This window comes from Alexandromys fortis, unplaced genomic scaffold, assembly GCF_014885135.2.
Source record: "Alexandromys fortis isolate MF-2015 unplaced genomic scaffold, M_Fortis_MF-2015_v1.1 scaffold_62, whole genome shotgun sequence".
NCBI classification, from domain to species: Eukaryota; Metazoa; Chordata; class Mammalia; order Rodentia; family Cricetidae; genus Alexandromys; species Alexandromys fortis.
In genome coordinates this window covers 9,630,182-9,651,634 of record NW_026067942.1, presented here as the reverse complement: position 1 = coordinate 9,651,634, position 21,453 = coordinate 9,630,182, and the positions used below count along the sequence as shown (strand labels likewise).

The window sequence follows — 21,453 nt, the reverse complement described above, 5'->3', positions numbered from 1 at the left end:
CACCTATGGGTCTCAGCTTATCATATTAAAAAGAGGGAACTGAACATGATACTCTTTTAATTGAATTCCAGGATTCAGTAGAGAAGGGTAAAACAATGTTGAACAATAAAATAGAATCTTGGCTGTCAAGGAGGCCTGCTTCTTTCTACTAAAACTTGCTACCTGTGACAATATCTTCCTTGCCATAGAAACTCAATGTGGTGACATCACACTGGATTGCCATGGTGATGCAGGTACCCTCCCAAACAATAGATTCTCCTACCACTGCCTTAGATTCTTCCCTCCAAGAAGTCTGCAATTCCCAAGTAGGGCTATCTGGAGTTGGGATATAGTGGTAGTAGTCATTTTTTATTCAGTTCTGCTTTAGTCTCCTTGGCCTGCCTTTGTTGCCTCTGGCCACTTCCACTTCTTGCCCCTCTTGTCCTATCTTATAATATATATTGAGGAGGGATATGCTGCACTCTTCTGCTCTCCCAGCCCAGGCCCTCTCACTGGGTGCTGAGAGAGGCTGCTGTCTTTGTCTGTCCTCCTTTGTGGGCATATCCACCCTCAGCACTTGCTGTCAGTTCCTGCCTTCAAAGCCATGGCTAATTAGCTGAAGTGAAGACCTCTTCTTACAGCTCCTCGGTCAGGACCCTTTTCTTGACATCCTAACTATAGAACTGGGGTAGAGTGTACTGGGGTGGAGCCAAAGGAATGAGGTAAGGGGCTGTGCTAAGTGACTGTAATTTAAATGAACATGTACCAGCACCTCCCAGCCCCTGAGACTACAATGTGACTACTGCACAAGTCTTGTCCTAGAGGAAGTGGAACCTTATACTCATATCCAGGCCCAGACAAGGTTCCTTCCGAGACATGCTTACAGTTGGTGGGCACTGCAGTTATAGAACTTGAACTCGGTGCTGACAAAGATCTTTCCTGTCTCCTTGGATCTCAGCTGCAACTCTAGGCCAAACCAATCTGCGAGAGAGGACAGAGTGAGAACATAGGGCACAGTGAACACCCTGAGGGGAAGACCACGTCATAGAGCCACTCAGGAGTAAAGACAATAGAGAAAGCCTGACCGAACATGCTTTGCCCCTGAGAATCCAACCAGTCTATCCCTCAGCAACAGATTCCATGAGTCCCTTGGCTTGGTTAGGCATACTCAATTTCTGAAAGAATTTCAGAATATTAGCTCAGAACCCTTCAAGCCAAGTTTGGTGGAGAGAGCTCAATGCAATTTATTGCCTAGAAGGAACAGGAAGTGGGCACAGCGCACATAATACATTCTTAGCCAAGGAAGAATGAGCATTTTCCTCCTTAAATCTCACTGAGGGCATAGCACAGTGCTTTTAAACTCAAACAAGTATGTAAGCCAACATTAGCATCTGGTATGCGAAGACTGGTCAGGTAGCTTCATGTCTGTGTACGTGACTCCTATGCTCACCATGGCACACAATCCTTACCTTGATCCAGAGGGATAACAGGGACGTCCTTGGGCCCAGGTGAGATGCAGATGACTTGGCTCCCAGACACCTGTCCTTCCACCTCAGTCAAGTTCCCAAAGGCACAGGCAATACCCTCAGAGAGGTTGGGGGCATCATTTACAACCAGGCTGAGCTGTGGGAAAAGAAGAGCTCAGGAGAGCCAGGGCCCCAGCAAGGCTCCCTGCCAGGAGCTATTGCTCAGGGATCTCCTTGACCTCCTCTATAAGAGAAGGGCATTGGTCTAGTGATCTTCCATTTTTGATGCTAAGCAATTAAAATGACAAATGGTTGTGTGATGTGTGAGGTCAAAGGCCTTCATAAAGATTGTTATTGTTAATTCTTCAATCTTCTTCAATCTTGTCCAGCATCAGAAAGCACTTGCTGCTCAAGGAAGGAGGGGATTTGTACTAATATTCATCTCAGACCCTGCTCTATCTGATATAGAAATTAACTGCAAAGCACATAGTGAGTCATAAGCTTGGGACTTTATCACAGGCTTTAGCTTGGGCTCCTGGGGATGTACGCTTCACCAGGATGGAGGTCAGGAACCTGGCTGGTTCTACCACTCACCCGTTTAGAAGCTGTGTTCTCCAGAGCTTCTGTCCTCTATTCCCTCTGGGCTTTCTACTTTGCAGCAGTGCCCTGGTGTGGGGCAGGATGTTCACAAGACACACAAAGGGATTAAGGAAGGTTCACTGGTGGCTAAAGACTCCACCTAGAACAGCAGTCCCCGTCCTGGCTAAGTGTGCAGAGTCTCATTTTATTGGTAAAAAACTAGACTTTCTGCATTTGAAAAAACATTCTGAATTCAGGCCACTTTTCATTGAGTTTGTCCTCAGCTCCCACAATAGGCACAACGTCCCTGATTGTTTCATTAGCATTACTGGAGTCCAAACCTCCTGGTGGGTATGAATGAACTCAAACGACGGAAGGTTCATTAACTAATTAACATTCATGAATGCTCATAAAACCTTCACAAAGAAATTGCACTCAGGGCCTAAGGACATAGAATATTTTGGGTTGTACCTTGACAGGTGACTGAGGGCTATTTTTATTATGTTTATTATTCTCTTTAAGAATACACTTTGAACAAGTCTCAGTCTTTCTTTAATCTCTCCCCTACCCACCAAACACAGTAGCAAGCTAAGGCTTTCTTGAATATTTAACAAACAGAAGACTTAAATCATACCATGTCCTAAGAATGTGCTGTTAGGTCTTGTATCATAGTTTGTTGTTGTTTCACTGAAATTCTGATTAATATGTGCTGGTAGTAAAGAAATGTGCTGTGTCCCGTCCTCCCTGCTGTATACTCACCAGCCGGCTGTGATCTGACACAGAGATGCTACTGGGGTGCACCTCAAGGCTCATGCACTGGCTGATACTGGCAGCAAATCGATTTGCTTCCCATGCCCGTTGGCATTTGTCCCTTCGGGAGCACCTACATGAAGAGAGATTCATAAGAGGCCATGGCTCTACTGTCCCTGGGAAAGAGAGATTTGCTGCCCCAGCACCATAGCCTACTGCCTTGTATTCTCAGGTATTCTCACTGTATTCTCAGGTGTTCATGACCACATATAGCTAAAGATATACCAAGGAAGAGGTATTTGTTTCCAGCCTAGATGCTGGGCAGGTATGGAGAATACCATGTTAATACTATGGGATGCTCAAGTAAGAAGTTTGGGGTACTTGAGAAGTAGGGCTGCGAGCATGAATTCTGTAGCTAGAATGCTAGGTTAGCATTCTAGATAATGTTACCTGCTAGCTTGATCCCACTGGACAAGTGACTTACTCTTTCTCTTCTCTGTTTCCTAAACCTTAAAATAGCAAGGATGATGACAATATGCTATCTTGTAAGGCTACTCCAAGGCTAAAGTAAGTTAGTACTCAGAGTTCAGCCTGGCATTCAGTGGACATATCCCTGTGCTAGCCCTTGTGATAGTGATATTAATAACAATGATTAATAAAATTATCACACCCCCAAAGGTGTTAGCAAAGAAGAGAGGGTCTTAGCTATGAAACAGGTTGTGTGTGATCTTTGGCTGGATTAATGGCTCTTTAAAGGAAGATACTATGTTTTATTTAACAAAAATTCTGTCACAAGTTATATTTTAAATAAATGTTTGTGTCATGAAAGAATGCCTTAAGTCAGAAGACAGACAAAGCTTGTGTCCAGGGCTGCCTCTGTCAGAAAGTCCATGTGGCCATTTCTCCTGATACCTTCATCTCTGGCTCCAGGATCCTTATCCCGTGCTGGCAGGTAAATAACTCAGACGCTTGTGGCTACTACCTGCTCTGTTTTATGGACCAGGCTCAGGGCTGATGCAGCTCCAAATCCAATAGCCAAACAGGACATAGCGCTACTGTAATCCACAGTCAAGCAGAAATTCCTTCCCTGACTCCCCAAGTACTTCCCTTCTTCCTTTCCAAGTACATAATGTATCCAAATATGAGTGCTGTCAAAGGAACGAATTATGGAGGTTGAGTGAATCCTTACGATAGCTTTAAAGTGAGCTCTTAACTAGAGCCTTTATCTCATTGACTCACTGAAATGGCTCTTTTTATCTTTTCTTTTTTTAATCATACTATTTATGGCAACAACTTTAACAGAGATATAATAGTTTGGGAGACAATAACACACTTGCAGGGGCAAGACATACAGAAGAGAGAGGAGGGTTTCATTCCCCTGGGACCCAGAGGCTCCCAGTCATCAGACCTATGTATCCACCTTCTACTTCTTTGGAAGAGGCTTACAGGCCTGGGGCTGAAGTTGCTGAGTTCTCACTGCCCTGCTAACTGGGAAGTCTGGGACGGTGGGTGGGAGGAAGGTCAAGAGTGTCTGCTGAAGAAGAGAAAGCTCAATAGGAAAGGTGCAGCTCCTGTCCCCATCCAAACTTGGTAGGTAGAATGGCTAGAAGGTGTGAGCCCAGAGAGGTGGGGAAGATTCTCTGAAGACAAGTGGGCACTGGAAATCTGGGCTATCTTGATGGGGCTCAGTCATTCTAGAAGACATAGCTGGCCTGGACCATAAAGGAAGGATGAGGTATTTTAGGGTAACTGAGAGATCGGGTCATTAATGATCCACCCATAGGTGCTGATACAAGTTGGCGAAAGCAGTGCTCAGACTGCAAATAAATAATAACCATAATCTGTAAGTCTACTGTGTTCTTTCTGTATATACCAGCTGTAACAGGCACTGAAGCCTGAAGAGCAGGCAGGGATGGTACAGGTAAGAAGGAACTACTGCAGAGTAAGAGGGCTTAAAGCCTGGGACCTTCCCACGGAACTGTGACTGAACTGTCAAATTCCTCAGAGAAAGAGCGTCAGATTGTGGGGTCAGCCTCACAGAAGGTAGACAAATAGACTGGCTTTTCCATTCCTCCAGCAGAGCGGATAGCTCTAGCTTCTTGACCACCTGACTGACTTACATGGAAACTTACTGTCTAGGTTTTGTTGAGGTCGCTTTTGTTAAACTTTTTTGAGAAGTCTCATGCCTCCAAAACCCAAATAAGGACTCAATCCTTTGTCAGTGGGCTCAAATCCAGTCCAGATTTTGCATCTGTGAAGCCTCCCTTCCTCCCTCCCTTCAGAGCCCTCCCAACACCTGCTGCTGAGGCTGGAAGCCAAGAGCTATTGTGCAGGACTCTGAACTCTGGCCCTCTGCCTCCGCCTCCACCCCAAACCCAGCACATTTCATAGAGACGCTTTGGTAGCTGGCGTGGCGCCATGGAGTTTCCAACACTATTGGGCAACAGAATCCCTAGCCAGGCCCCTGCTTTAGGGCTTTCACCCTTTTCTCTTCCTCTGGGCTCTTCGAATTAGGAAGTTTAAGTGTGATTTTGCATTTCTATTGAGCTGTTTTCAATGGTGGGGATGTATCTGAATAGGGATATGAGGCCAGTTGGATGCAATGCAGATTTCTTGGAATCATGAAATAAGAGGCCAGAGGGGTCCTCCCAAGGGTGCAGAGTCCTTAATAATTATTTTGATTTGTGTTGCCTCTGATTTATTTCCAAAGCACTTATTATTTCATTTAGGTATCACTATTCACCTGTGACATAGGCACTTCCCCTGTTTAGCAAAGGAGAAATGTAGACCTGGAGTTGTCAGGGGACCCACCTAGGGTCACACAGCAGTTAGCTGGAGTGGGAATTCTAAGATCTGGTGCTCTACCATCAGATCTGTATGCCTTACCCTAGCTTCTTGTGCAGTCACTGCAAGAGGCTTTTGGAAAATTTAGGGATTCTACAGCTGCCCAGTGATTTCTCACAGTGACGTGAGAATATAATCATGTGGTTTCAAAGTCGCTGAGAAGACGAGCAAAGGACTGAGTTCAGGAAGCAAACTGTGTGGCCTCTTCCTGTCTTCCACATTGTGTCTCATTTATAATCTTTACTGTTCAGAAGAGGGAATTTCCTCCACTGTCCGGTCTATCATACCAGGAAACCCCCAGTCTTCTGCATGCCGGGACCACCTCTGGAATCCCACACACTTACATGTTGTGCAGGGCACACCAGCCACAGTGAGGATCCCCTGAGCTTAGACACTCTCCACAAGTTGTGTACTGTTCACATGATTCAACAGGGACCCTGGTGACCTGGCAGAGAGAGGAAAGGGAGCACGGGAAGGTCAGGTTGTGGCAACTTGAAGGCGTGTTTCAAAACTCCCCATTACCCATGCCCCCCAGGTGTTCCCATCTCACTGCTGGCGGAGTCCGAAGAGGCTAACTCGGACCAGAAAGTGTCTGGATGGTAGCTCAGGACTCTTTGATTTTGCCAAAGGTAGAAAGGAAATCCTCTAGCCTGTTGCTTCTTCCCACCAGTGTCTTTCTGAGAGCCTGGCAAGTCCCTCGCAAGTGTTAAAAATGGTTCACTCTGCTGAAAGGCTATTGAGTGGCACAAACTCATCTCTGAAGAGTTTTCAGCTGGGCATGGGCTGAGACATCCTTCCTGCACAGCACACATGGGGCGGGGGGAGAAACTTTTCCCATCAACTAATATTCATAGCATGGCACTAGTACTTTATAGCCAACCAAGTGTACCACCTGGATCCAATTATCTCATTCTCTGAAGTCTGCATTCAGTTTCTCTAGTAAATCTCCCATTCTTTGAAAAGTCTGGCAAAATGGGAAGCTCCACAGAGAAGCGCTGCCTGTTTGATTCTGCTTTGCCTGGCTAGTGGGAATTTGCAGATCAAGTGCCTGCATCCCCCCACCCCCTTCATAAAGCACAGCTTTTGAATCCCCTCCTGATTTTCTGGAGAGGCTTGGTAAGGGCCTGAACTTTGTTTACAAGGACACCACTCTCCTGCACCTGCCCAGTATATGTGACAATAAAGGCCAGGCAAAAGGGCTAGAGGACTGGAGTTTCCATTTGACATATCTTAGGTGTCTGTTGTTGGCTGGGTAAGAGGCTTCTGAGTTGCAAAAATGCCTGCTGGGTTGGAAATATAAGCTCATTTGTTGGGCCATAGAGGACTATCACCTACTAGAAGTGTGAGCCCAGGTGAAAACACGACACTTGGTCCAATGACAGAACGTTCTGCCACTGGCAGGAGATAAAGATGTGAGGGGAACATGTTCACAAAATCCTTCCCAGAAGGTCAGAATGGATCCTAACATGACAAACTCAGTGAAAGCTTATTGAATGCCAGCTCTGTGGTGGCCTTGAAGTTCAGTGACAGAGAACCCACCACAAATGGCACAGACTGAGCCCAAGCAAAGCCCAGCAGTCCACTGGAATTAGCAGTACCCAACTGATATTTGGTCTGTTTGTTGCTCAGGATTGGAACCCAGGATTGGTGTTAGCACTAAGTTCCCTGGGAGCTCAAGAGAAGGGGCATCCTGGTTAATTTGCCAGGAAGATGGAGACAGCGGTTAAGGGCGAGTCTTCAAGGATATGAATGCATCCTGTTGGGCGTGTTGACTCATGTCTGGAATTTTAGCGCTTGAGAGTTCAGTGGGAACTTAGGTAGGAGTATTATCCATAAGTGACCCAGCCTGGGTCACATAGTGAATTCCAGCCCAGTGTAGGCTACAAAGTAAGACTCAGTCTTATAAAAATGATAGGAACAGTAGGAGAAAGAAAGAAAGAAGAGAAAAAAGGAGAAGGAAGAAGAGAATGGTGAAGAAAGGAATCATCAGATGGAGAGACCCACAAGACTTTCTAAGCTAAAGAATTATCATGGGCAAAAGCAGTAACAGAGAAGTTCATTCTAACTTGAACTTGTAGGCAGGGAGAGACAGTTTGCCTTTCTTTTCTCACTCATTCACCCATAGTACATCCATCAATACATGCTCAGCCTTAAAATCAAACCTCCCTTCAATGAGGAAATAAGATGTAGGGAAGGTAAGCATAAAATCTGGAAATCTGGCTTATAAAGCAGACACTTTAAATCTAGGTTGGGAAACTATTGTCTTAAAAACCTCAAGCAGAATATATCTGAGGGTTTGGGCTGATTCTAAATCATCCCTGTATGACCTAACAGGGTGATGAAAGAGGTAAAGAGGCTATCATGGACTACCAAACAGACTTACGGTGTCAGAATGAGAAGACTCAACATGAGAAAATCAGAACTGTCTAATTTTCAATAGTCACTTTGTTCAAAATATACCCATCATGTGGATGGTGGAAGGGTGATATTCCTCTGGGCGGCTATGAAAGGGACTCTACCCTGAAAAGAGGCTGTGATCCATTACAATTCAGATATCCAAGAATTTTATCTCTCACACTTTACTCACCACCTCTCTGAGACTATGGTTTCTTTAAACAAAAAGTTTCAATCAGGCAAAGGTAGTCAGATCTCTGTGAGTTTGAGGCCAGCCTGATCTACAGAATGAGTTCCAAAACAGCCAGGTTTACACAGAAAATCCCTCTCTTGAAAAACAAAACAAAGACAATTTGTGTGTGTGTGTGTGTGTGTGTGTGTGTGTGAGTGTGCGCGCGCACGCATGCGCCTACATGTAGGCATGCATTTGCCATGATGCACATATAGTCAGAAGACAATTTCAGGTGTCAGTCTTTGCCTCCCACTTAGTTTGCAGCAGGGTCTCTTGTTGTGTACTGGAATACACAACAAGGTAGCTAGATTATAGGGATCTGATCTCAGTTATTCTTGCATGTACAGTGAATGCTGTCCTACGGAGCTATCCAGCTGGAGACTTGAACATTTGCCAGTTGAAAGACAACATCTAGCTATCACTATAAAAGAATAATAATCCTTGAAGTCTGCTCACAGTCGGCATTACCTACCTATAGCTTTCTGACAGCTGCCTCCTGGAAAAATGAGTCCCACGCCCAGGCCTGATGATTCTCAATCTCTCAGGATTCCTGGGACCCCAGTGCCCAGCAGGCTTCTGTTGGCCCCCTCTGGTCTACTCTGCAAGGTCTAAGAGCAGCAGTCCAGTGCTCTTCCCTTTTTTGGGTTTTGGGCTCCTTGTGAGTGATGTCTGCATCTGGCTGGAAATTAAAACAACTGTCTGCATTGCATTCGGCCCGTCTGTCAAAACACAGCCCGGCTCTCAGCAGCTGGGAAAGGGGGCCCTGAATGAAAGCAGTGTCTCCAGCAACAAAGCCCACTTTCATGCCAAGTGCCATGGAGATAGTGAAACCCTGTTCTTCTCCAAACATGAAACCAACAGCACAACTATTTTTCCTATTTCCTGGGCCCTCCTGGTGGGATTTTTTTTTTAAAGGCGGAGTAAAGTGAAACAGGAAACTTAGAAAGAGGCTGGGCTTGATAACTTGCATTATTCTTTATGTTCTCCTAGCTAGGCACAAATCAGAGGAACAGCTGTCACAGTGACTGGGAGGAGAACCTTAGAGTAAGAAGCACTCATGGGCTATCCCTGTCCCTACCTTCATGTAATTTTAGTTTCATTTAGTTCTATCAGCTAACACCTGTTGATTTGGTGGTCCGTATAGGCTAGTAGTACACATTTCAGGAGAATAAAACTAAATAGCATTAAAACACAGCTACCACTGCAAGTTGTACATGAGCTGCCATAAGACCTAAGTGCTGTATTCCAGGGATAACATGAAAAAAGGCACAGGAGACTCTGAGAAAAGAAAGACTGTGGTATCTGCACTGACTACTAGGATCACCGTTAGCCCCCCCCCCACCCTACGACTGTTGAATATTTGAGAGTACTAGTCTAAACTGAGGTGTGCTATAAATACCCAATATATACCAATCCTAAAGATTTAGTAAAGAAATGAAAGCAAATATCACACTAGGAATTTGATACTGACATCTTCAAAAATTAATGTTTTGCATATATTATGTTAAATGAGATCTTCTTACTGTTTAACATGTAGCTACTAGGGCAGTGGCACCAATCCCGCAAATTCTGTCTATGGCCAACAGTTGGCTTCTGTCTGCCTGTGTTGTCAGGAGGTTTTTATGTGAGTCTGTCATGGCCTGGGACTTACAGGATTAATATCTTTAATGTATTTCAGAAGGATAGATCCCAACCCATTAGAGCAGAGTCTCCTAGGAGCCTGTATGAGGACAAGGTGGCAAGGGTATGAGTTAGAAAGGTGGGCTTGGGTTCCCTTGGGAAGCCTCGGGAAGGACAGAAGAGTTAGATTGTCTCTGAGCTCTTTGTCCTGTTAGTCACAAAAGAATATCTTTCATATATAGGATGGCTGCGAGGCTACCATGGAGCTATGGTTCTCAATGCATGGCCCTTTAACCATAACCATGTTATCACCATAAGGTTAGACAACAAAAAGTCTGGGTCTACTCAGTGCCAACTCTCCAGTTGGCTTGCAGGTGTGCTTAAGGTGGCACAGGTGACTTAAGTTTCTTAGGGCATCTTTAAATGGCAGATCCTGGGGGTCAGAAAACTCCACTCCCAACCAGACAGCCCTTGGGATGTGTGGCAGGAAGTAATGTGTGAAGAGTCTGGATGCAAACAAAAGAACTCTAGGGTTCTCTTCAAGCCTGGGGAACAATGAGCTTCCCCCATTAGATTTTAAGTTTTATTTTAGTTTATTTTTTGAGAGAAGTTCTTGCTATGTAGCTTAGGCAGGCTCTGAAATCACTTTCCTCTTGTTTCTGTATGCCACCATGCTTAGCTTGCGAAATTAGGTTCTTTTAAGTCTTTGTCCCTGGAATCTTTAAATAACCAAGTTCAAACCTGGAGTGTTGGGGGAAGTCTTATGTGGAGTCCCAGATGGCTGTCTTGCATTTGCTAGAACCGGGTGGGACCAGGCCTCAGGTCACAGGAGAATGAGCATTTTCTCCTAGAGTGGCTGTGATATGTGGAGGGCAGGGCTTTTTCAGAACTGAATCAGAGTTTATGGGACACTCCTTGATTTTTTTAATCTGTGTTTGCTTATTATTTCATTTTAACTAGCCAAAGCCCCTCCAGTGAGTGCTGAGAGCTGAGGCTCCTGTGTTGTCTTAGGAGCTCCTAGATGAGTTGCATGGGAGAGCTCACAGAGAAGAGCATCATCTCCTGTCCCTGCCTGCCCACTGCCTCTCGGGCACCCAGGAACTGCATCTGACTAGGTTCCACCCTCACACTCCACATTCTTTCCTGTTCAAGCGTATGTCTTATAATTGTACTTCTAATGAGTATAACTGTCCTATTAAGTCATTTACTTAAGAAATACTCTTAATTAAAGATGACTCACACTGTGTTCTTGGCTCCTGTGGTCTAGGGGCCCTGGATCCTTGGTGTCTTCCAGGACCTTCTTTAGTAGGAATGGCTCAGTAGGGTGTGCGTGTAGGATCCTTTCCCCCAACTCAGGATCTCTGAGGTGAACAATGAGCCTTTGGACTATACTAATTTGTGAGACAAAAGGGGTGCATTCTCTATCTGCCAGAGTCTTTAGTTCAGTGGGAACCAAGACTCATTGCAGAGGAACAGATACAATAATGAGGGTAAAATCAAGGCATAGCAGTGACTTGCAGGCCACAGCAGTAGCTCACCACTTGCTGCAGGGGTAGCAGCTGGAGTACAGTGTTCAGAGTCTTGCAGGATTCCTTTGTGACCATGTAAGTGAGAGACAGGGAAAGGATAAGGGAAAGCTGTTCCCCAGACACTGGGCATCTAATCCTCTGCTTCCCTGGAATCTGCTTGCCCCCTGCCAGATGGGACACCTGTCCCTACATGTGTGCCCTGCTCCCGATACAATGAAAGGAACACAGGCCTTCTCTATGGCCGAGAGCCAGGTGACAGCGTGGGAGGTGTCATAGACAGCCTGGTTGGAGCATGCAGTTGGCCCAGTCAACAAGGCTCTGGTCCCCTGGGCCAGGGGCAAAGCACATAGCTGCTGAAACTGATGGAACTGACTCCCTGGCCTCTTTCCTTCTTTTCTGACTTTTGTAGTGTCCCTTTCTACAGATTGTTTTACTCCAAGTTTGTAGGATTTCAGCTCAGTCCATTTCTTCCTTTTTTCCCCCATTCCAACCCTGACTTTGAGAAATTATGACAGTCCTTGACATGCAGGTTCATGACATGTTAGAGAATGATTTCCCGGGTGCTATGTAGATAAGGAACCACAGTATAGTCACAACAATACTGCAAAGGGCGTTAAATTCACAGAATGATCTCATTTGATCTGCACAGCTCTCCAGAGAGCAGACCATTGGGTTTTATTATATATTATGATTCATACTAGATCCAAAGAAAATTAAAGTTCCAAAGAGCTGACTTTACTGGGTCTCACACTAAGTGGCCTATCATTCTGGGACAAGCTGCATAGGTTCCTGCTATGGGGTAGGAAAGAGGATGGACCAGACCCAAGGTAGAATCTGAGTAGGTTCAGGAGGTTGAAGGCAACTTGCAGTAGGCACCCAGTGGTGCTAGCTGATGGGATACATGATGGATCAACCTGAAGCAGAGACCCAGGGATGCTAGCTGATGGGTCAACCTGCAACAGAGACTAGGGGAGCTAGCTGATGGGTCAACCTGCAGTAGGCACCCAAAGGTGCTAGCTGATGGGATACATGATGGGCCAACCTGTAGCAGAGACCCAGGGATGCTAGCTGATGGATCAACCTGCAGCAGAGACTAGGGGAGCTAGCTGATGGGTCAACCTGCAGTAGGCACCCAAAGGTGCTAGCTGATGGGATACATGATGGGTCAACCTGCAGCAGAGACTAGGGGAGCTAGCTGATGGGTCAACCTGCAGTAGGCACCCAAAGGTGCTAGCTGATGGGATACATGATGGGTCAACCTGCAGCAGAGACCCAGGGGTGCTAGCTGATGGGATAGGTGACACATTCTTCTTTGTTTTCCCCTTAGGGGTGCCTGAAGACTTGTTGGCATTGCTGCAATTTGTTAAAAACACTAGGAGAGCCTAGTGCAAATGCTACCTAGTAGCTAAGGATCTGTCCTGCTTTTACCCCTGCTGGTTCTTACAGAGAGTAAAAGGCTGCTAGAGGTCAGAAAGGCCCAGCCCAGCCCAGCCTATAGTCCTGGTTCTCTCAAGTATGCATGGGATTGTCACTCATAAGTTCCAGCTCTTCTCCCTCCTCCCCCACCCCCAGGCTGGATTTCTCTGTAGCTTTGAAGCCGGTCCTTAAACTAACTCTTGTAGGCCAGGCTGGCCTTAAACTCACAGAGATCCATCTGCCTCTGCCTCCCGTGCTGGGATTAAAGGTGTGTGCTACCACCTCCCAGTAAATCCCAGCTCTTGAACCACATTGTACTACAGACCCCTTGGCCTGACATGTCTCCATCCAAAAACACCACATGTCTCTCTCTTCATGCACAGGGATAAAGTTGACTAAGTACTGGATATCCAAAGCCACGCAGTGATAGGTTACAGGTATGGAGGTCCCAGACAGATAGGTCTCTGCCTTGGATTTGTCCTCACTACAGGGAAGAGGGGTACTGGGGACTCCCACTGGTGGCTCACAGGTTGCTAGATGGCATCATCTTGAACTGACCTTAGGAGTCAACACAGGTTGAAGAATGAAATAAAGCAGCAAGAATGATATACTAATAGCTTCAACTGGCCTAATAGCTACTGCATGCCAGGCACTTGGCCTGTTATCTCATTTATCCCCTATGGTCACCTTGTAGAGACATGCTTGTAGTCTTGTTTTCCCATTAGAAAACGGAATTTCAGATCAGGTAACCTGTCAGGGTCATATGTCTTGTAGGTAGCAGAAACTGAGTCCAGCTCTGTCTGCCTCCCACATAAAGGCAGAGGACAAAGGCAAGGATTAAAGGAAGGTTCTTCTTCCAGGCTGCTCCAGGTTTGGCTTCCTGGACATCCTTCCTGCATGCATACCTCTCTGTTCCTTTCTTTTTTTTTAAGACAAGGTTTCTCTGTGACTGTCCTGGAACTCGCTTTGTAGACCAGGTTAGCCTCAAACTCACAGAGATCCACCTGCTTCTGCTTCCCAAGAGCTGGGATTAAAGGCATGCACTACCACTGTCCAGCTTACTTTTCTGCTTCTTAAAAAATGTTTTAGTTGGTGAATCAGAAGTCAGACAGCACAAAATGAGATGAGATGTTAAAGAGGTAGACAAATCAGGGAGGAAGAAGGTTTTCTGCTGAAGTATTTTCTAAGCTGATCCTAACCAGAACCGTAATAGGAAGAGCCATGAGCAGGTCCCACCCATGTGAGTCTCTTGAGGAAAATCTGTCTCTTAGAAGAATGCTTTTGTTTGTGCCTGGCCTGAGATTAGAAGTGTGGCTCTAAGCATTTGTGATGACCATATCAAAGTGTGATAATACTACCAGACCAGATGATCTTGAAAATTCCCCAGGAGGCAGAGCTCCTCTGAGTCCTTATTTCTAGCAGCCATCTTTCCTACCAATCAACATCCACTAATGTAAAGAAGTCATTCTTGTTTATCCTCATGGCTAGATCTTTTTCTTTACAAACCCATAATCATGTCTATATATCCCTAAAATTTCATAAAGCAAATGCCACTAAAGCCCTGTCTATTCTCTAAGCAATGAAAGGCTGGCGAGCATCGCCTCTGAGAAAAAGGAGGTACAAACTACAGCAGCACAGAACTGGTTCTCAAGCCTCTGGCCACAGCTACAGAAATACACAGCCTCCTGACCTGGACCTGACCCGAGGCTGTGTCCTAAGACTCCTGACTATCTCTAGATCTAAGAGTAGAGTGCAGTTCAAAGAGAAAATCTATTTTTAATGACTTGGGTGAGAAGGGTAGAGTGGCTGAGTAATTCAGAGTAATTAAAGCTATCTATCACTCCGAGAGAAGTACAAAGTTGGTTGAGATTTTCGGAGACATTTCTTCCATCTTTCATAAATGTCAAGAAGGAAGGAACAAGGGTATCAAAGCCTCTGGGCACAAACAGTGCCATTCAGCCATTCAACCTTCTAATGAGCAGTAGCCCTCTGAGCTCTTCTCTGGTATTTTAGTCGGGAAGTCCTTGGCCTCTCTAGGAACTCCCTCTAGAGCAATGGACACCATATATGCTGGTTAAGAAGTAGAAGACAGTTCTCATTTCAAGTTCAGGTTCTACTCTCATTACCTATAGGGTACCAAGTTTACACCTCGTTGAGCCTCAGTTTCCTTCCACACAATGGAGGTAGTAATAGTATCAGTCCTACTTTGAGACATACGTGACATCTTTTCACAAATGGCTTTGCACACAGTTGGTGCTCAATAGTGGCATTACCCAACTCGTTCTCCCACAGCAATCCTCTTGAAGGAGGCCAGGTACCAGGAGGCTCTGGCTGTGCAGTGTTGTCAGTGTCTCTGAGCATTCCACCTGGCCTCTCTGGGTAGGACTGCTTATCTACCCTAAGTGGGGAATACCATGCCTGGAAAGCAGTGTAGCCCCTCCAACCACTGACTCTTGACATAATCCCATCACTGAACCAGTGTCTAGGATCCAAATGAAAATGAGAATTAAGTTAAGCTTCCTATGTACAGGTGAAGGGAAAAGAGTGAGGAGAAAGGCAAAGAGCAAAGCAGACCCCCCCCCCCCCAGTGTCTTTCAATACCATACTGTTTTTTCTTTTTCCCAGCAGGACTCCTGGGCTGGAAACAATAGGGAGGTAGAAATAGGACCCTTTCTACTTTAGAATTCTGGAGGGATCTACAGAGAATTAGTAATGCTGGTGCTGTGTTGTCTCCATGACAACAGTGAATTTATTCAGTTAGGGAAAGCAGGTGGGACAGGAAGCAGGGGATGAGAAGGATTGAGGGAAAAGGGCCCAAGAAATAATTCAAACAGATCTTCTACCTGGGAGTCAGATGCCTGGATTAGCAATGCCCTAGTTCCCTACAGGGCCAGCATTAACTCGTGACTAAGGAGGGGTAAAGGTTTAGTGGAAGGGGTTAGAGTAACAAGGTAGTGACACCTCTTTACCTGGCCATCCCCATCCTTGCATTCCATACTGGGTCCTTGTCTATCTAGAACTGGCTCCAGTGAAGCTCCTGCCCAGGGGGTCCAAGTCCAGCTTCATCACACTGAGCTCAGCTTTACCTATGCTGGGATCCCACTTAATAGGCCCTGAGCTCTGGCGTTGCCCTCTTCATTTATAGACTTCCAGTCACTAGGAAAGTATGAGATAAAAGGTAGGCTATAAAGCTAAGTTTGCTCCCCTCCCCCAGTCCCCTTTAAAGGAGAAACTCCCATGACCTTGGTGTTGGAAGGTGAAGTTGGGAGGGGGGGTGGTCAGACATGCTAGGGGAAGGATTCTAAGAGGAAGCTACTCAGGGACCCAGGGTAAGAATTTCTCTCTAAGTACCTAAGGAGAGGGCAGACTTTGGTGACTGTAATCAACTCCCTTTGACAAAAGTCTTGGCCTACTTCTCAGCCAAGTTCCAGTTTCTGCCTCTAGGTGTCCAAGCTGCATTTCTTGCTGTGACTTTGGCACTTGAAATGATTGCTACACACATGTGTTCTCAGAGGATCCTTGTTCACAAATCTTCTAACCTTGTTCCTTTCCTGGGGTTAGCTTCTAGGGTTCGAAGGGACCCAGGCTGAGGTTCCTAGACTGTCTTAACAGAGGAAGATGATCCTACCAGATGATACATATGGAAGCAGATTTTTCTTCAGCCCAACATCCCAGAACTCTAATGTACTCTCCATCTTCCATGTTCATCTTTCTATAGGAATGGCTCCTGACTCATATTGATCTAATTTCACAAAGATACAGAAGCAGGGGTTCTCAACAGTCACCATGCTCAACTTTCCAGTTTTGATCTTAGCTACACTGGTGATACACAGAAGGCTTTTCATAGTACTGGAGAGGGCAGCAAAATAAGTTCCCAGTGCTTGAGTGTGGACAATTGGTATTTCACAGTGAAATACGTTCCTAGTGGGTTTAAATATATATTTATAAGGTGTTCTTTAAAAAAATATGTCATCTACCTACAAAAACACCCATCTGTGTGTCCATGAGATAGTCAACATCTATTACAAGATGGTTCTGTGTGAGATGGGTTTTGTTCAAGTGTAAGCTCATGTGGGTGCCCTGAGAACATTTAGGGGAGACCTTTGTAGGATTGTCTTCTTTCTCTTCCTCCTCACCTCCCTCCCCCTTGTTCTCTTCCTTTTCTCTTCTGTCTCCTCCTCTTTTCTCCTTCCTTCCTTTCCTTTCTCTCTCTTTTTGTTCATCCATCCATCCATCCATCCATCCATCCATCCATCCATCCATCCATTCTTTCTTTCAATGATAGAACAGAATCTCTCTACATAGCCCAGAATGATCTTGAACCTGTCGTAATCTTCCTGCCTCAGTCTTCCAAGTGCTGGAATTACAAGTATGAACCATTATGCACAGTATTACATGCAGTTTTGATTTGGTATATCTTTAATTTAGGATGATCCCATAACAAGTTCAGAAGCATCTATGTATCTGGGTCTCTGCTTCCTTTGTCTTCCTCTGAGGCATTCCCTATGGTCCACTTTAGCTCTTTCTATGCTAAAATGCTATATATGAACTATATATGAATACCTGCTGAGAAGTGAGTTGTCTGTGCCCAACAACCCAGGTTTTATGTTAAACTCTTCAAGTATACTCTCTGCTGAGGACCACCATGTCGGGCGAAAATCCCCTGGAATTTTCCTAGGCTCCATGAGGTGACAATGTTCTCAACAGCAGAATCCCATATTTCACAGAAGGGACACGACTGTCACAGTTAGCAGAGTCTGACTCAGTCTCAGCCTCATCACATGACCAACTGAGTCACTGACTCTCTAAGTTTCTGTTTCCACATCTGTAAGTGTTATTGGATGCTAAAATTAAAACATCCATCAAGGTAAGTTACATGGTGGCAGAATGTTTGCAGTTGCTTGGGATCCATTTTATGATTCCATCTCTTGCCCGGGGTCCCCTGGCACAGATTAATAATGTAAAAGGATAGAAAGAATGAAAAGGAGGACATTGTATAAGCTCTTAAGGGAAGCCCTTAGATACCGAGTCTGGGAACACCAGTAGGACTACTTAGAAGGTTTGAGAGGCATATTCTGGCTGTCGGGACAGAGCAGGCAGGAGTCAAGTAGGCAAGAGGACATGTGACAACAGGCATCTGTAAAGTCACTATTTTCCCCACCCACATGGAAGGCTCCACACAGGCCACCGCAGGAGGAAATGCTGACCTGGTACTTTATTACTTGTCCAAGAAGGATACATAGAAACCAGGGAACCTTTAGAAAATCAGGGAGGTGTTACCTGCAGGGAAAGCATCCTGCCTTGTAGGAACTTAAGTTATAGATGCTGTAGGTATGCCCAAGATTATCAAGTTCTCAGCCATGAAAGAATCAGACACACTGGCTAGCTGGAGATCATGGAGCTTCTGTGACTGTCTCAACTGTATACCTCCCTGACCTCTTCCTGACCTGCTCTCTGGAGGGTTTGAGGCTCAGAAGTAGGAGTAAGGTGTGAAAAAGTGTCATGGCAGGTAGGCAGGGAACAGATTGATATCAGGCCAAGGCCTGAGGTAGTGTGAATAGAGACAGATCTAAGCTCCCATCAATCCAACTTAATTCTGGTCAGAAACTGCCATCTTAACACTGAAAAGACACTGGGCTTAAGACCAGACCTAGGGTTAAGGTAATAACCTCAGGGTAAGCTTTTTGCTGGTCAGTCCTGTTGGAGAGTTTATGTCTCTTCTAAGATGCACCCTCTGAAGTGGGAGTAAAACAGCTACATCCAGATGCATCTCACAGCATTCGTAGTGGCAAGATAATAATGCAAATGATTGCTATTCCCAGCTAACATGGCCACGAGAGCCTCAGGAAATGAGCTGCATAGCACCGCTCAGGACCAGACTTGCAGCGTGGGTCAGGTGGACAGTTGTTACTTCTGGGTACTGCTAACTTTGCAGTAAAACGACTTTAGATTGAAGAAAGTTCTGGGTGTCAGCTCTTAGCGCAGGGTCTTCTGAGAAGTGAATGGGTTACACAGTCTTTATCCACTAAAGTGACTCGAGAGGGTTTCAGAATTAATCCTGAGTGGCCTCTTGGCTCTTTTGTCTCTGCCCTCTGGGAGCTGTGAGTGTTGGCCTTCTATAGGACACCTGCTCCTGGCAAAATGAAAGCAAGGCCGAGATGAGCTGTGGAGTCAGGAGCCTTCTGGGTGCCAGCTTCAGTCAAGTCAGGTCTGCACGTTCATATGTTAGAGTTTTACAGTATCTCTTGGTGGTGGGGACTATTCAAAAATCTTTGTATTCCTCACTGCTTTCCTGACTTTTGTCAATGGCACTTGAACTGTAATCAGTGTTTTCAAGCCTCCGCGGGATGATCAGGAGTAAAGGAAGCTTAGAAGAGATGGAAGGGAGACAAAAGATCCCTCTCTTTAAAAAAAAAGTACTTAGGAAATTAATTAGGGAAAATAATCACCAAATCACCTGAGTATTTTATTTGGTGCATGCCGGGTCTAGATGGGAAAAAAAAATCAGAATTTTAAATAATTTTGGAGTCATAACTGATGTAATTAGGAGCTCAGTGAACACTTAGCATTGAGCTGTACTTATTAAAATTACTGTTTTAATCAGAACATTGCCAGAGAATCATTAATAATACAATGGCTTGATTCCCTGGAACTCTAATTAGACCTGGACTTTTAACCACCCGAGTGTAATCGGGTTCAGTCTGGCCACGCACCACGGGTGATGCATTATCGTTTTTGGGCATGAGAGACTCTGGCATCTGTATTGCTATGTAGTGACTGCTTTGTGCTCAGTTTTGGAGCAGGAGAAGGAGCTAAGAAGTCTAAAAGGTGGCGGTGATGATTGACATCTGCAATGGCAGGGAGAGACACATTCCTTGCTGGGACAGACTTCTCTAAGGGGAGCAAGAGCTAGTATTAAAACTAAATGAGACACTATATTTCTGGTGCTGTCTTCCCACATACTACCTCTCCTAGGCCCAAGGCAGCTCCAGAAAAGAGTGCAGTAAATACATTGTTCACTAAGTTACTATGAGAGGTTAATCTAGTAAAGGCTGGTTATTTCTTATTTCTGTTGTCCAACACTCTGAATCACCTGGCTCAGTTTCTCTAGAACCTCCTTAAATTTTAGAGACATTTTCCCACAATGAAGTCTAGAATTGGAGAGAGCTTGGTGGATGTTCCCATATGTTTCTAGACACCTGGGGGAGCTGGCATTTTGGGAGAGAAGTCTCTAATTGGGTATATGGCTCTGAACACAGAGTTGGGCATCTGCACTTTCAGCTGACAGGTCAGAGTATGACCAGAACTGATAGAATCCCCATGGGGCATAGTCTCTGAAGATGCCAGAGGGGTGACTGAGAGCAAAGGAGGCAGAAACGTGCTTGCTCGTCTCCTGGATCATACTACCTAGTCAGAAGAACACAACAGACGTGAAGACTGGGATATGTCAAAGGCAGATGCAACAAGGTGAAAATTAGGATTGAAGAGGGCACTTGTCCTGAGTGGAGATCAGAGAGGAGGTGGCAGTGATGTCGACTGTAGGGGTGGTGGCAGTTGTTGGAGTTCACTGGTAGTAGCCATAGAGGAATAGTGGTCAGTGTGGAATGACAGTGATCAGCTAGGGGTCCTAATCAGAGAGGTGGTGGCAGTGGAGTAGAGTTAATCAGAGGGGAAGCAGCACTTTCTGAGGTAGGGTAGAAGACCTAGATTTTATCTGCGGAGGCTTGGGGTAGATAGTATTCTTTGTATAAGTATTCTCACTAAGTATTCTCCTGGCTACCAGTGGATTTAGCTTACTGATCACCACCAAACTACAGGGCACTTTTGAACAGTTTGATAAAGGTGACTCTCTAGGTAAGGGCCTTTTTTTAGCCCCCATTTCCCTCTTAGCCAAAACTCATGCGTACTGCACAATCTGAGTCATCATATCTTGCAACCCTAATCCTAAAGCCTCTAAAGAAGTAGAATACAGAAATGTAGTTCATGAGTATACCAGAGGTTCTACCTCACTGACCCAGAGAGAATACTTTTACTGCTAAATATTATGGTGCCTTTTTTAGTTTCCAGGAGGAAGCAGGATGTGCAGAGAGTCAAGAGTCAACTGTGGATTTGGGAGCAAGAAGACGTCCATGGAATAGGCTAGACTTAAGAAAGGATTGGGTGCAAAGTGTTCTGAGCATGAAAACACCATAGGCCAAAGTAAAAATGGGTTGTGGGGTATGCTCTTGAGAGAGGAGGATGCAAAAAAGATGCCCTTGCTTGCACTTCTTTTCTTGTTGGTTCCTTAGGGGAGTGTCCATCCCTACAGAGCTGATCAGGGGCTCTGAGTCACCTAGAAGTGAAACTGAATTCCAGTGGATCCTCTAGCACCAAGCTACCCAGCCCCCACCTCTCAACAACTCTGTCAGTCAAAGTGTGTCAATAAATAGTGGGAGATCAGCTCAGAAACAGTCTCTGTGCTTTGGAAACACATAGTCAGGTCGTAATCTAAGTATTACTGTGCTTCTAAAGAAAAGTTATATGTTAGGGCTTCTGACACACCTACAGATGTACTCCATGTATTCAAGCTGGTATACAAACACATGCACATCCCTACCATACACTCACAATATACATCCACATACTCTCACAATGCACACCCACA

The 21,453-nt window shown here is 45.4% G+C and overlaps 1 protein-coding gene across 1 annotated transcript in view; it reads right to left on the bottom strand.

The window, feature by feature from the left end:
* The window catches only part of Plxna2 (plexin A2), a 201,638-nt gene that overhangs the window by 68,596 nt on the left and 111,589 nt on the right, over positions 1 to 21,453 (bottom strand). Inside the window, exons 5-8 of the mRNA XM_050148182.1 lie at positions 5,963 to 6,063; positions 2,784 to 2,907; positions 1,449 to 1,602; positions 864 to 960 (exon numbers count right to left, since the gene is read on the bottom strand). Of these exons, the coding sequence (XP_050004139.1) occupies positions 864 to 960; positions 1,449 to 1,602; positions 2,784 to 2,907; positions 5,963 to 6,063 (476 nt within the window). The remainder of the gene's footprint in view (positions 1 to 863; positions 961 to 1,448; positions 1,603 to 2,783; positions 2,908 to 5,962; positions 6,064 to 21,453) is intronic.